We start from the raw sequence: 16,305 nt of genomic DNA on the forward strand, positions 1-16,305 counted from the left end.
CCTTCCTCCGCCATGTCCCATGAACGTCTCCCTTCCCTCCTCGCTTAACTCTTCCCTGCTGACTCGCTCTCCCCGTTATCGGTCCGCTGCTGCGGCTGCTCCGTGCAAAGCGCTTGCGGAAGGGGGTGTGGTTTGACCTTAGCGCTCAAGGGAAAAACTGGTCACCCCGCGAAGACTGCCCGAGGACGCGTAGTGTAGCTTGCGCTACAAAAACTTCCTGCTGGGCGTCAGTACGTAGTATTTGTCATAAAAGTTAAGACGAAAGGGGCAGAGAGACAGGATTGGCGCTTTTTTCAACTCTTTGAGAAATCTTGGGCTTGAGAAGAAGCGGAGGCACATTTAAAAGGAGAAGAGCCCATTGTAGAAAAAAGATGACAATAAAAATTGCTGCTGCGCTTGTTCGTACATGGTATTTAAAAGTCAGTGCAGGACAGATAATAACACAAGGGAGGGAGAAATAGAGAGAGAGACGGGACCGGCACTACTTCACTTTTAATGCGAATTCTTTGGCTGCAGTTCATGCAGCAGAAAAGAATTCACTGCAACTGCCCAGCCCTCTTTCAGTTGCACCAAGTCTCTTGCTGGCCATCACACATGGCAGTGCAGCAAGAGCAGAGCAATGAGAGGTGCATGACGTGCCTGAAATGCCCTGGCCATGGAGGCATCCCCAATAATACAACCTTGGCTGCGCAGCTGAAGGCTGATTAGGTGAGAAGGTAGGCCAAAGAACTTATGGAAAGAACTTGCTCTTTGAAGAGTGAGGATTGTCGGTCAGACTAGAGCAGGTAGAAGGCAAAAAATGAACACGTTAGAAATGTTAATGCCAAGAATAAGGCCAGAACATGAAATTCAGAACGAGTGCCTCAAGACGGGGAAATTTTGATCTCCGGTTGGGCAGTGTCAATAAGGACAGCAATGATGGATAGCCACAAAATCACCAATGATGTGAATAAAAGCTGCCTGCCTAAAATGGAGGCAGCTACTATCCCAACCCTGTTCAAAAATGTGCAATGCAGTAGAGACCGGAAAATGGGCTATCAAAAATCAAAATTAATGAAGCCCGTAACCTCATGTGGCATTTCTCCTCTGTAATGGTCTAACCATGGGTTTTACTCTTTCTTCAGATGAAACATTTGCCTGGAAGGTGATTGGGCTGAAATTTCACAACTTGAACCCTTGACAACTGCTGAAATAAGGTTTTACCAAATGCATATCATCAAAAAGTTGTTGCCGATTTTGCAGAAGTTGTACGTTTGTTCCCAAATGCAGTGGAGTTGCACGGTCCCTGTAAAAATTTGACAGGAACCAATTTTCCCAGTCTCCTCTGACTAGTCCCTGAACCGAAGCACAGTATGAGAGGCACAAAAAAAGCAAAAGCAAATCATGGCAGGGAAACGTTTTATTCCAATAAAATATATAGCGCGCAAATTTCCCGAAAAGCAGGCACCGTTTAAAAAATAACCAACGGCATGCATTGGAAACTGACCCATGTACTCAAGACACGGTCACTAGATTTTATATATCACACAGATCAGGGTAATGAAATGATATGGTCACAGGATAACTGATTTATATATATATATATATATATATATATATATATATATATATATATATATATATATATATATATATATATATATATATATATATATATATATTGTGTAACGCAGAGTTCATCATAAAGGTAAAATATACAAACTCCGCTCTCGAACGTCAACAGAAAATTTGTAACAGTGCAATAATATGCCCACATGTGTGCAAGGTTGTAATATATGTTTTCTCCGAGGCTAAAATAGGTGAGAAAAAATGAAAATAGAGCTTATCATGCAGAACAACTTGTAAATAACATTGATTAGCATGTCTATCAGTTAATTAAAAAACAAAGCTTCCCGGCCACCCGCCATTTGTCTGCCGGCCACAATATGAGGCTTTTATGTTGTGGGAATAAATTAAACCCTGTCGCAGCAAAACACAACTCACTTATTAGTTTGACAGCTAAGTGTGCTAGGTCATTTCTCAACCTGAGCACTGCACCCACAATGAGCAATTTTAAATCACACTGACTAGAGCTACGCCACAGACTTTGTGGGGGCGCAAACCGAGATCCCATTAACGTTCTTTGCACTGAAACTGCCGTGACCATTGATCACGTGACTGATCACATGACAACTATGCTCCCATCGGTACCACGTGATTCAATTTGCACTGTGAACAGCTGTGGGACAGTTAACAAAATATTTACCATTACGAGTACACACTTTGACGCACAGGTTAACATTATCTTCATACAGCATAACACTGTCTGGTACAGCAGGCTTTCAAAAAGGAAAGAAAAAATACCCAAAGCTCCCAGCAAAAAGACATCTTTCATACAGCTTTCAACAGATAGAATGCGCTGCTGAAAGCCACAGGAACAAACGCATGTATCACAAATAGCTCGTGATCACAAAAGCAACTTGAGATCAAACTGCGCAGCTTGTAGTACTTGGTGAACTTCACAGTCATCAAATAAGTCCCTCAAAGCAGCTTGACCTAAAGCTAGACGCTACAATCATAGCGATATTTGTGCGCAACAAACTAAGGATATTTGCTTAAAACCGCTATACAGGCAATACGATGCTGGTTCAGAGCAGGCAAAAAAAAAAAAAAAAAAAAGCCCCTTGTATGCAAGTGATTATTGCTAGTAACGTGGGCTTGGTGGGGTGCTAACCATGGGAACATTGTTCGGATTTGAACCTTAAGCAACATCGCATAACAAGGACAAAACTACGCGATGCAGTTAGAGGAAACAACGCCCATGGATGAAAGTTTTAGTTCGCACAGGTGCAGACAAAATTAAACGAGTACCCCTGGCTTCTTGTGTTATTTACATAGTTCAGAAGCTTTCGAAACAATTTAATACACAAACAACTCAGAGCCTTGACACCAAGAGGGCGTGTGATCTGCGATACAAAACATTCTGTCAAATAGCAAAGCTACCGAGGTTACAAAAAACAAGGTCCCCATTTTGAAAAATTAGCAAGTCAAATTCAAGACTTATTTAAAATTCATAAAAAATAAGGACACACCTGAAACTGAAATGAGTTTCCTGTTTAGAAAAGAAACCGTCTTTATATAACTATTCTAAAAAGTCTGTTGTTCTTCACTTAGCAAAGCCATGTTCAGGTTACAGATCTCAAACCACCAGCTGAAGAACAGACTCGGGACAATGGCATTTCAAAATGTTCAAACCAACACAACGGTCAAAACTCTTTATCAAACTACCTAAGAACTCAGCAGGTCTCTCAGTTGGCACCTCCTTTACACAAGGTACCACCAGACATTTAAAAAAATGACAAATATGGCAACCATTTCTTTGCATTGCATACTTTGCTAAGCGTGTCTTCCATAGCGTAGTGCATTTAGAACTGTTTGGCAGACAATCACCCTTCCTCCAGTATTGCCACGTCCAGACAACGCAGAGGTTCTAGTGCCTACAATGATGAAAAACAAAGACGGCGGGGGGCAGGCACCCAAAAGAAGAACGCAAGACGCGCCAGAATCAGAGTATGATGTATTCCTCAGAGGAGCAGCGGCGATCGCGGCTGTCCTCCCTCAGGTACATGTCTTGTAGGACGTGAGCGAAGTCGTCGCTGCCGGACGTGTCGGTGTGGGCTGCACAGCTCCCCTCCGACACGAGGAAGACCGGGTACTCGTGCCGTGACTCCATTGGTACTGCGAGCTGTGAAAAATTGAGCACCAGCACTGTTAAAATGAACCACTAAATAGCTCTTTCATCGCAGAATATCATCTACGCTTGGCCGGAAAGCGAGAAATTGTCTATGTGTCCACTAAATGTGTCCTAAATGTCCATGCTAAATGTGTCCACTAGCTCAAGAGAAAGAAATAGTTTTGTGGAAGCACTTAAAATCTGCCGTTTTTCTGCCGTAACGAAAGAGTTAAAGGTGTTTCGCATGTCAGATGCAATTGATTATTACACTCTGATTTGTATGTTTTGAGATCAACAGCAGCTTCCAAACAACGCTATCCCTGCCGTGTGTACGCAATTTTTTATTCCTCACTTACAAAACTGCTTCCTTTAACCAATGATACTGAGTGGCCTCTGCACCTATCCCCAAGCACAGATACAAAACCCTACTCTAATTAGACAACACACGATTAACCAAAGTGGAGTGCACACACCAAATTTGCACAATCAACTCCCAGCCGTTTCAAAAGAGTTTCTCCTCTTCACTGCTACTTTGAGCTCTCTACCGTTCAATCACAAGGCATGTGTTCCATTGACAATGTCTTCCCTGCGAGGCACTGGGCCAGACACACGAAGCAAGGCTTATCATTGGGAGTACGCAGCATGATCGGACCATTGTTTCAAGGCGAGCACAACAGGAGTCGACCCAAATTAGAAACACTAGAGACAGCAAGGGCTGCTTATCCGGTTTCATTGTTCCGTATCAGAAACTGCAGCAACACACACTTCTTCCAGACTTTCGATTTTCATTCCAGCAATTCTGGAAGCTGTACATCTTTGATACGGGAAAGACAAATGCGTCTGTTTTGTCCATCCCATACCGCTGTCTCAACCATATCTGTTCCTTCCTGTTTGCTAAAAACACCTGCACTCGAAACATTCTGAAGAACCAAGCACCCATGATAGAACAGAATAACTGCGAAAGAATCAACATCTCAGCAAGCTGGTACCGAATTAGTGTTTTTCATACTGTTGGTATCAGTTTAACATCGATTCAATTAACAAATGAGCCGAGTTGTTTAAATGAGCAACAACAGGAAGAGATGAGAACCACCCCTGCGACGAAACCGAATTTCAACTATACACCGTCGGCTACATCCACGGATGCCTGTTTCATTTGTAATTTGAACATCCCAGTCCAACACTTCTAAAGGCATGTGGATTAAAGAAGAGGACCATTACCGCGTTCCTCCAGTTTCAAGGAAAAGCTTAGCATTATGGCCACACAGTGAATGCCCCTATAACACTTAATTCCTTGCGAGCCCAGAGTGCCGCGTTGCTCACCAGTTTCACGTCCTTGACAAACTGCTCAAACTCATCCTCGGTCTTGCAGTAGAAGCCGATGGTGCAGCTGGGGTCCATCTTGAAGAAGGACATCTTCCGTGGCCACGAACAGTGGAAGGACTGCGCAAGGACAATAACTAAAACCATTAATTAAGCGCACAACAAGCGAGAAAACTTGACGAGTACTCTCCTCTGCCAAGGTGAGGCAATGCAAACAATGCGACAAAAAATATTTGCAAAAAGCAAAAGACCTTTAAAGAGGGGCCATGAAGACAAAATACCAGTTCGGTTCATTAGAAGGACTGCTTTGTCCTGACAAAAATGATACCACTTCCATCACAAAGTGCGCAATAATAACTGGAATATCAAAGAAAACATGCGAGACAACAGTGACTGCCTATCCACTTTCTGGCAACTTTTCTACGACGTCACAGAGTCTTGTTTGTGCAACTGGTGGCCATCGAACTAACCCATCGCTAGGCCACATGACTGAATGGTTGTAGTGGGCTGTTTGTTTGCACCACTCGAATGCTAATGTGAAGTTAGTACAGCGAAAATTACGTTTTTATTTTCGTGCTGGCCCATATATGATGCCACTCCAGATAATAGCACATCACTGTAGCGCAAAATCTGAACGCTTCTCAATACTTGTGTTTTTTTCTGCTAAAAAATGGCTTTTGTGGCTGAAATGGAGTGGAGTGAGGTACTGAAACCTAGCGCTTCCAAATTAAACAAAGTTGCGTTTTGCCTCCGTGGCCCATTTATCTGAGCTGAATGATAGAACACTTCGACGAAATTGAATCGCTGAGAAGGCATTGCAAAACTCTGTGCATTTAACACGCCCTACCTGCATAAATCGCAGGCGAAAAATGGGCTCCAGGTTGTCCTCACCGTAGCATTTTATTAAATCACAATGTCTAAAACACCAAAAACACCTGAAACTTTTTAAGACTGCAGAATTAAGCTAGCACACGAGTAGAGCTGTTTTGCACACAGTGCGCGGCAATTTCTCACTGTTCATCTTTATAAAAAAAATAGTCTGAAAACCTGCTCAACTTGCAGACTATGGCTGGCAAAACAGCGAGCATATTTGACGCACCTCCAGGGGAAAGTCTTGGGTGCCTACGTCGACAGCCTCTTGAACATAGTGAGGGTCCAGGTATATCACCTTCTCACCTGCAGGGTAATGAATCGCAGAAAATTTGTTTTCTTCAATAAAAAGTTTCTTTTTTTTTTTTTTTCCACACCGCAAGAAAACCTGCCCACACACCATTCTGAACAATCAATTTCTTGAACTGGAGGCTCAGGTGTGAGATGTTTTGGTCAGAGCGACAAAAAGGTTTGCGACAATTCTTCATTGTCACCCATTTCTAGAAGTGGAGGTAGCTTCCTCAGGTGTGATCTGTACTGGTCAGAGCCATAAAAACGTTCGCCACAATTCTTCATTGTCTTACGAATTCTTCATTGTTTTACAAACTTCACAAATTTTTCTACTTTCTTTTTTTTGTGCTACACTTCCTGGCTCCCGTCGGTTCTGTGAAACTGGGCTTCCATAAAAGTGGACAAAAGAGTCCATTATAACGGTACAAAGTGTACAAATCAATATGTAACCAAAGAAGACTTCGAGGTAGGTTAATAAGTGGAGCGTTCTTTAAAATTACGAGAAAAATAGAACAATGGCAAGTTTCTCACAACTCATAAAAATAAATTTGTAAGTGAATTGTCAATTTCACATTGCGTCTACATTTCTCGATATTTTGCTTTAGTGACATAAATTCTCTCCTGTTCAAGAATTCTTGCAAAAACTCCGTCATACGGGCGTATTTTTTGGCCGCCCACAACGTATGCCAGGCTAGATTGACGAACTACGCAGAAATTACCCTCCGTGGTGGCTCAGTGGCCAAGGCATTGTGCTGCTGAGCCCCCCAAGAACGCGGTTTCGATCTCTGCCACGGTGGCTATGTGCTTTCCTCATAGAGGCAAAAAACGAAAATGCCTGTGTGTCAAGATTTTGGTGCACAATAAACATTCCCAGGTGGTCAAAATTAATCTGGAGCCCTCCACTATGGCACACCTCATAGCCCAGGCATAATTCAGCACGTTAAACACCATAATCTAATCTAAGAATTAAACAAATTATTTTTAACGGGTTTACTTGCGTGCACTATATGGGTACAAAACAAACGAAAGACACAAAGACCGGAACAGTCTTTGTGTCTTTTTTCGTCTCGTCCCCGTAGTGCGTGCAAGTTAATCTGTCATGAATGCTAACCAATTAGTGCAGGTTTCAGGTTTATTGCAATAAATTATTTCATCTTATCTAACTATCTATCTACTATTTCATCTAACTTGCTCTAAGCGGTACCATTGAGAAGATGTGGACTTGACCAAAGCACCTGCCGGGAATGCGAATTGAGCAACCTTAGTTTAGCACTGCAACCACTTCTTTTGTTTACGTTGCCAGCGACAAATGTTTCTGCATTGAAAGGAATGCTACTGAAGGATATTTTCTTGTTGATGGAAATGAAGTCCAAGTTACTGAAAGGCATAACCTAAAACCTGATAGCTTTCAAAATAGCGGGTGATTTTTTTTTTGTATTGTTTTACCGCCTGAGTGAAAGTGAACTATGTATTTGGTGAATAAAGTGAAACCAAGGACTCTGTGTTTGGTTTGAGTGCGTGTGAGTGTGCCTCCTTCGGGAAGAGGAATTTTGCCGCGATTTTTTTACGCTTTGTTTCTGTTCAGGTGCGCATTGTCGTTGTGCACATTTTTGTCATTATGGCCAAGGTTGCACACATCGCCAGTGCAACTGCATCGTCGTGGCATTGTGCTGTGAAGTTGTCTATCCTAATTCAGCATTTCTGCTTGAACCCTGCTACACTTGCTTGTGTTAAGGGGGAAACAAAACTAGTTCATAACGCATCTGTGGACCGCCACCCAAACATTTTAGCACAGGTCTCGACCCTTTTTTTACGTTTCCTAATTGACAGAAAGACAGGAAAAACAGCGCAGCGGAAGCGAATATAGGAGGAGGGCAGACATGGGTGCTCGTATGCACCATCTTCCTTCTGTCCTCATTCCTGCTGCACTAACAACGCCAGCAGCTGCGCACATGTGACGCAGAACCACTTGGCTGATCTGTTCCACCAGCTGGTTGTTCGAATTTGACCCATTTTCCTTCGGGCAGTGCAAACCTTTCGTGAAAACTGTCGCGTGCAGCGTTCCTTTTTACGCCTCACAACTTTGTAACTGAACCTTTTCGGCTCAGTTCACTCGTTTGAAACCCAAATTTTACAGCGAAGATGTATGTAGCTATCCTCTGGCGGTGGTCGATGTCTGTTCGTCTACGCACTGCATCAACGTGAATTTTTTCTCCAGTTTCTCATGAATGCTCTGTAGCTCTCAGTTTAATGTGGGTAGCTTAAAAAAAAAATCATGCTAAAATTGGCTGCTAAGACAATATGATTACACTGAGCTTCGTTTACTTGTCATAACTAGTTCGTTTACAGTGACGTTGTGAATGTTACAGAATTCCCATCTGCTTTCAATGCATGGCCATCCATGCGGGGAGTACGCTTACAGAACTCAGTTGTAACTTTTGTTTTATCGAAACTATCTGAAAACAAATTATATGACAGTTAGCCACTAAGACGACTCCACCCTTACGCCTAGTTTCATCATATTCCACAGTGAAGTTGCAAACGTTACGGAATTCCCGTCTCCTGCCAATACATAGGCTTATATGGGAAAAAAACGGACAGCCCCAAAAGAAAAAAAGAAAGAAAAAAAGCTCTAGTCCTTCTAAGTTTCTTTCAGCTAATTAACTCGGAAATATGCTCAATTGTGATTCACGATCAAACGAGTTTCGCTTCGTGCACAGATGCGTCCACTGACATCAAACACGCATCTTTGCTCTCGCCCCTGTACATGCTCAATCGTGACTTACGATCAAACGAGTTTTGCTTCGTGCATAGACATGTCGATTGACGTAAAACACACCACAGCTTTCCTACTCATCCCTGTACACAGAGTGAAAAGGCTGATAAATTTCTTCACCTCCACTAACCAAACCTTCAAGGTTCAGGTAAATCATCAGGCTTACTTCAAGGCTCAGTTTCCAGTGACACCCAGCTTCTTTGTTCTTTGCAATTGGCACAACACCTCTGTGCACTATTTTTGCAAATTTGGGAGTGTCTACACCTTTTAAATCTGTTTACGTAGAGGGTACGGACAATCGCTCCGTTCAACAGCTCTTACCATAGAGTTTTAATATACACTAGGGGACAATGTGGTGCTAGCGTCTAGGCAAGCTGCGCTTCAGCGACCATGCCGTCATTTATTACGGAGAAGTGTTCCATCATTACTGGCATGGCTCGCCAACAGGCCCAAAAGTTGCCTGTGGCTGTAAAACAACAATCTTATTGCGAAGTCTTACTTGTTTTATGAATACAACACTAGAGCTCCAAAAGATTTACAGGTCACGAATTATTAAAAAGTTTCACCTATGACAAAAAAAGAAATGCTAGCTTTTTCGTCGATTTTAGCTTCCAAAGTGTAAAGAAAGAAGCCACGCGGCTACCAAGATGAGAAGAAAAACACCTCCAGCTGCTACAACAACGCCCACAATGGCATGCAACTGCAGCGACAGATTTCCCTCTAGTACATGTTCGTAGGCAACTGTATGGCACCCGCCGCAGCGTAGTTGTGCTACTGAGCCTGAGGACGCAGTCTCGATCCTGGCCGCAGTGGCCTCTTTCCAGACGGAGGCAAAATGCGGAAACGCCTGTGTGTTCAAGACATCGGCTCACGTTTAAGATCCCCCAGGTGGTCGAAGTTAATCCTCCGGAGCTATCCACTACGGCGAACCTCCCCCGAGCCCAGCTGTAGCTTCAGTGCATCAAACTCCACAATCAAAGAATCAATCAATCAACTCTATGGTTCTCCCCCTCCCGGGTGTTCCGGGCTTTAAGGGGGGACATGGCTCACAAAACAATTTCTTTTAATTGTTAAGTGAACTCTGTGAAACTTGTCAGTCTTGCTGCTTTTTTCCCCACTGATTTCAACTACGCCATTTTTTTAGTAAGTCAATTAATTCCCAAGATAATAAGAGTCAATTAGTAATGTTTGGAGAAATGATCGACAAAACAGTGTTTCTCATAAACTGTAATCTTTACATCTTCCAATGCTATGAACCCTGGTGAGTAAGAGAATCGGTTTTTTCATGCACCGCTTGGAACTAATTTTACAGTTCATTAAACCTCGGTGGCACCAGTGGCAAGGAACCGTTTTGGGTGCCCATTTTAAACACCGACGTTCAATGAGCTGTAAAATTAGTTCCAAGCAGTGCATCAAAAAACCAATTCTCTTATTGCACTACTCACCAGGGTTCATAGCATTGGAAGATGTAAAGATTACAGTTTTATGGCTAGCACTGCTTTGTGTATTGCTCCTCCATAAATTACTAATTATGTCTAATTACCTTGGTCACTGACTTACTAAAAAAATAATGACACATTCGAAGTCAGTGGAAAAAAAGCAGCAAGACTATTGACAAGTTTCGCAGAGTTTAGTTAAAAATTAAAAGAAATTGTTTTGAGAGCCATGTCCCCCCTTAAGCAACACAACGAACACCCAGCAAACGGGAAAATGATGATGATGATTGGATTTTTATGGTGCAAGGTCGACTAAGGGCAGAGAGCGCCAAGGAAAAGTTATTTCATGAGAGTGAAGCGACAGCAAACATAAAGCATTTCAGTAAAAATAAATGAGAGATGAAACAAAACGCAATGAAGGTGACCGGTGCAGGGGGCCAGGGTGTCAAGATGCATGGCAAGAAATGAGATGCAAAAATTTGACGTCGGTGAGAAGCAGAAGAGAGCGCTTATGGGAAATCATGGGGTCATCACCTAAAAAGTGTGACTTATTACGAGGTTAAACGCGCCAACGCTACACAGGCAATGAGGCGCGGTGTAGTGGAGGGCCCCGGATTGATTTTGACCACCTGGGGATCTTTAACTTGTGCTGAAATCTCGAACACACGGGCATTTTTGCTTTTCACCGCCACCAGAAAAGCGGCTGTCACAGCCACCTAAAAAGTGTGACGGGGTGCAGTGGAGTGTGTTGTCTGCGTAGCTGCGGGAAGCGTTTGCGATGGAGAAGAAGTGCACCTTGCCAGCCGAGGAAGAAGAGCGAGTGTCGGGGCCGCCCCCCGATGACCCCGATGCAGTTGGGATGCGAGAGCATGCCCTTGACGCAGGGGATGTAGACACTGTTGAGCTGCTCCCCTCCCAGCCGCATGGGCACGAGGACGATGATGGAGCGCCAGGGAGGCCGGGAGGCAGGCGCCGCTCGTCCCGCCGCCCCGTTGGCCGCGCCGTTGGCCGCCCCTTCCCGGCACAGCTGCCGGACGTCTTCGAGGTAGATGGTACAGTCCTGGGCCACGTAGATGCACAGGTCCGAGACGAGGTGCTCGTGTTTGGCGGCCTCTTCCAAGGCCTCCTTGAGGATGTAGGCGGCGCTCGAAGGGCCGTACCAGTCGCCCGCACGCTTGCCGCTCTCCAGCCCCATCTGGACCAGGCGGTGCAGCGAGAAGGGGCTCGACTGCGCCGGCCGGTCACCAAACCACCTGTTTGTGGGAAAACAAGATATATATATTGAGATATACATACAAAATTATACATTGAGAAGACAGTACTGCAGACGATAGATACCCTTGATTCCTAAGCCCGAGACGGACAGAGACGAGAATATGTATACACATAACTCCAATAGGCACACATGCACGGAGGGTTGTTCCCAATACTTGTAAGGCCACTGTAGTCTGAATCACCTTTCTATGCATGATCTTGGAGAGTTTAAACTACCATCAATGGCACAACATAGTGAAAAAAATCCACGCCAATCCACTCTGTGAAGGTGGTTGGAAAGTAAAGCTGTTAACGACACCCACAACGATTACCCATTCGACGTCACTTGAATTCCCACATGCGGCTCTACAAAAAGTGAAACCAGAGACCAGTGAAACACACTTAAAGGAGCCATGAAGAGAAAATACAACTTCGTGTAATTTGAAAGAACTAAGATTCAGTATCTCACTCAGCTCCATCACAGCCCCAAAAGATGTTTTTTTTTTAACGGAAAAAAAAGCAAGAAGTATTTAAAAACTTTCAAATTTTGCGCCACAGTGACGTGTTATGAGCAAGCATGACGTCATACGGGCCAACAATAAAACATAATTTTCAGTGCGTTAACTGCACGTTAGCATTCAAGTGATGCGGTCAAATGGAACTAGAGGCCCGGCCCATTACAGACGTCCAGTCATGTGTCGTCGCGACAGGTCAGTTAGACGGCCGCCAATCGCACAAACAAGGTTCCATGTAGTCATGGAAAAGTTGCGGGAAATTGGCTAGGGGGTCGCGACTGCTTTACACGTTTTCTTTAATATCTCCGTTATTTGTTCGAAGATTGCGATGATATTGGTATCAGTGTTATCGGGACTAAGTAGTCTTTCTAATAAACCCAACTTGTACTTTGTCTTCATGGCTCCTTTAACCACACCCTTCATTACTTCAAAGACGTATTCTTTGCTAAGGTTAACTCATTGCATGATCCACGAACGGTGGTTGTTGAGGTTGAGATGTATTGGTGAAGCACATGAGTGGGAACTCTTTTTTTTTTTATAAAATTAAAGGAAAAACAGGGGCGAACTCGCAGATGTGCTCGGTGGCTGCGCCTTCTGTCTCCCCCGTCTCCGCGTGGGCTCATAGCTCAATCGATAAGACAACGGGCTCTCCCTCCGTTTCTCTATTCATCCCATGTTCACCCGCCGCGGTGGCTCAGTGGCTAAGGCGTTGCGCTGCTGAGCACGAGGTCGCGGGTTCGATTCCCGGCCGCGGCGGCCGCTTTTCTGATGGAGGCGAAAAGCAAAAACGCCCGTGTGTACGAGATTTCGGCGCACGTTAAAGATCCCCAGGTGGTCAAAATTAATCCGGAGCCCTCCACTACGGCGCGCCTCATCGCCTGCGTTGCGTCGGCGCGTTAAACCCTACAATCAATCAATCAATATTCATCCCATGTTCAATTCCTGGCGGTGCCAGTAACTTCTTTTATTAGTTAGCGAGAGCTTCCTGTTGACTCCAACGGTCGCGACAGAACCCTTGGGGGGTAGAGGTAAAAAGCTTCGCTTTAAAACAAGGAACTCTTTTTAAGCTCTCACTTTCTTTGCTGAAAAGCACTCGCGCATCTTCATAAGTACCATCCTTCAAGCGGCTATATGTCTATATGAAGCAAAGGTGCCTATAAGGAGACTGCTACTCATCAAAGCGATTGCTGCCCATGGCACTTGCTGTTAGACTTGCGGCAGATTCCATGGACCTCTCATTGAAATTTGAGTGGATGCCGAGTTAGCAACCAATAACTGCCCCATCAGCCACAATGATGATCGATAGATTTACAGATTGCGGCACAGCAGCAGCATGGAAATCTTCATGCAGTTGTGGCACAAAAAAAAAGAAAGAAACCCACCAACATAGCTGGCAAACGGACAAGTTGTTCTTACTGACTCCGCATTGTTGCGGAAATGTTAGCTTCAATGCCTCCCTCCTCCCACCCTTGTCTTAGCGTGTCATTTTTAAGACATTCTCGATACCCAAATTCGTTCAAATTCCACTTTAGGGTATAGATGCACTAGATCGGATAGAGCGAACTTTAGGAACTTCAAACATTAAAGTCCTTTCCAGGATGACTAGGCAACTTAGCCACAGCAGCGCATTTAAGAGACACACATACAGATAGACAGCTGAACCTGTCTCCTCTGTGACTTGGATACTTTATGCTACGTGCCACTAGAGAAACCTGGGAGCACTGCGGAAGTTACGGGCAACTGATAAACATAAGTGTCTTCGCCTCTTTATCTGTGTGTACATTACACTGAACGAAATGGTTGGCCAACAGTGGTGAAAGGGCCAGTGTGACGCACTCATATAAGCAAACAAAGAAAGACTGGGCTTTGAAAAACGCAGAAAAGCAGCAGCAATTTCCTGGGCGAGTTTCTGAGTAATCTGATGTGCGAAGAGCAAGCCGTATTACTTGACCCGCATATTTCACGACCACCTCAATGCCCACACTTAAATTTAGCCGTCACTTTGAAAATGTGTTTCAAGATTACAAAATACTGCTACAGGGGGCTAGTTACTCTGACTTACACCTCTGCTACGAGTTGAAATTCTTGAACATTTAATTTTCCAACCACAGGAAGCTTGAAAAAGTGCACAAGATGACATGACTTAATAAGTGCTCCGGTTATCTCTCCAGAAGTACTTTTGTTGTAACGTTTTTATCACTGTTTGACTTAATAAGTGCTCCGGTTATCTTTCCAGAAGTACTTTTGTTGTAACGTTTTTATCACTGTTTGCGTTTGATGGGCGCTGTGCATGGCTATTACAAAGCAGCAATGCGGGGGTAAAGTTTGAAGGCCAAAGCATAACTTTTGTTGCTTCTGGTTGTGGGACACTCCCGCTCTCCCTTTTTCCTTTCTATTCTTTCATATTAAACTTCTGCGACATTCCCCGTGACAGAACATTCCCAAAACAACCTGCATGGGATTCTTTGCGGCGAAATTATTAAATAAAGCACTGTCATTGCAGTATGTGAAATGAAAAATGGTTTCTCAATTTTTTTTTCACACAGCTGGGCCCAGCGCCGAGCAAAAGATGAGCAGAGCCAAAGAAAATAAACCAAACACAATGCAAATCCAACAATGTATTTTAAGATAGCTGAACAGTGCATTTATAGTTACTAGGTATAACAATAGCCAAGTATAACGCAGAAAAGACCGGAGAACAGTAACAGGAACATGGAACCATATGCCATTCGTTGTCCCTTTCAGCATTTTTCCATTTTCGTATGCCACTCAGTTCTTCGAAGTGCTGGTACCTGATTCAGAACACCTAGTGCACTTTAGGTGGCAAGTATCAGCGATTCCTGAGCTCAGCACAAGATACACATCGGATAAGCACGTATCCACTCCAGAACTGCTCCCCCTTGGATACCGACCTGACAATGGTGCGGTGCATGTAGTCGCTGGCCTCGGTGTGGCCTCTGCTGTAGCGCCAATGCCGGCCGAGGACGTGAGTGACGAGCGCTTGCGCCAGCATCATTTGGCTGCTCCGTAGCATACAGCCCCAGCCGCAGTCCGAGGTTATGTCCGTTCCGGGAATCGCCGGGAACTCGCGCCGGTACGTGAACCACAACCGGCTCGAGAAGTCCTCGATGAAGAGCTCGTAGCTCGCCAGCCGACCGTCATCAGCCGTCGGTTCGGCCTGGCTCGGCGGCGGCGGCGGCGGCGGCGGAAGGGCCGAGGGACTCCACGACCGCTGCGAAGACACAGACGAGCAGCTCAACCACAGCGAGGTCGAATTCTTCGTCTGTATCTTGCGGTGGTACATGATCCCCAAGAGCCAGATGGCTTCTTCGTCGCTGAAGTTGGCCTTCTTGCGCATCGTCCAGCCGTACCGGACGTGGTTCCACACCGAGAGAAGCTTCGTACGGACCTTTTCCGGCGACGGAGGGGAACCGGAGGACGCTGCCCCGGACGACGCGGCGCCGGGCTGAAGCTCGCCGTCGAGCTCCGTGTCCTCGGACGAACTGCATCGTCGGTGTCGTACGACGATTAGGCCTGTGTTCGGTGCGTGCTCGCAGAATGCGAACATGGAAGGCAGAGTCGGCGCCGTCGTCTGCGGGGTGCGTCTGGTGAGCACGTCCGCGGGGTTAAACATTGTCCTGGAGGCGCTCAACTCGGAAAAAGTCGTACGGTGGAAGTAAAACAGAAGCTACAAAAACTTTAGCCGATCACATGAACACTGCACGGCACCAGACTCTCCTCTTTGGGGTGTGACATACTGCACTCACACGAAGAATTTTCTAGCGGTGGCCCACGCAGTACGTAGAGTTGTAGCAGTTGTAGTACACGTTTGGGAGTTTACCTAGGCATCGCTTTGTAAAACATACATTTGAACTGACGGTGACTTAGTTTGTGCTAAAATTTATTATAGACCTTTGGCAAACGTTACGAGCATGCGAAACATCGTATTATAAACATTTAGCTGATTTAGCCTTGCGACCCTGCAACTCGCGAAGGCTTGTCAATTGCAACGTTTACCCTAAAAAAGAATTTAGTAGCGCTAGCAACTAGTCCACTATTCTAACCGAAACTAATGAAAACTGCAGTGTACCTTTTAATTATGGTTTATATTGTTGAAATAATTTTTTA

General features: G+C 44.8%; 1 protein-coding gene across 1 annotated transcript; it reads right to left on the bottom strand.

Annotated features, from left to right (window-relative positions):
* Window positions 1–1,381: 1,381 nt before the first annotated feature.
* Window positions 1,382–16,187, bottom strand: Atg4b (Autophagy-related 4b). Its single transcript, XM_077694252.1, has 5 exons — window positions 15,090–16,187; window positions 11,204–11,661; window positions 6,135–6,211; window positions 5,036–5,155; window positions 1,382–3,724 (listed from the first exon to the last, which is right to left on the bottom strand). The coding sequence occupies exons 1-5, from the start codon at window positions 15,809–15,811 to the stop codon at window positions 3,545–3,547; spliced, it is 1,557 nt and encodes a 518-aa protein (XP_077550378.1). The 5' UTR covers window positions 15,812–16,187; the 3' UTR covers window positions 1,382–3,544.
* Between the last annotated feature and the right edge of the window lie 118 nt (window positions 16,188–16,305).

The sequence above is a fragment of the Haemaphysalis longicornis genome, unplaced genomic scaffold, assembly GCF_048455015.1.
Source record: "Haemaphysalis longicornis isolate Haplotype H1 unplaced genomic scaffold, Haemaphysalis longicornis Haplotype H1 scaffold_12, whole genome shotgun sequence".
Lineage (NCBI taxonomy): Eukaryota > Metazoa > Arthropoda > Arachnida > Ixodida > Ixodidae > Haemaphysalis > Haemaphysalis longicornis.

Bases quoted from the DNA above. Each gene is read 5' to 3' on its own strand.
- Atg4b (XM_077694252.1), bottom strand. From the start codon at position 15,811: ATGTTTAACCCCGCGGACGTGCTCACCAGACGCACCCCGCAGACGACG. The intron at 6,212-11,203 runs GTGCACTTCTTC...ATTACCCTGCAG, and splicing joins CTTCTTCCTCGGCTGGCAAG to GTGAGAAGGTGATATACCTG. The intron at 3,725-5,035 runs GTGAGCAACGCG...AATTTTTCACAG, and splicing joins TTGTCAAGGACGTGAAACTG to CTCGCAGTACCAATGGAGTC.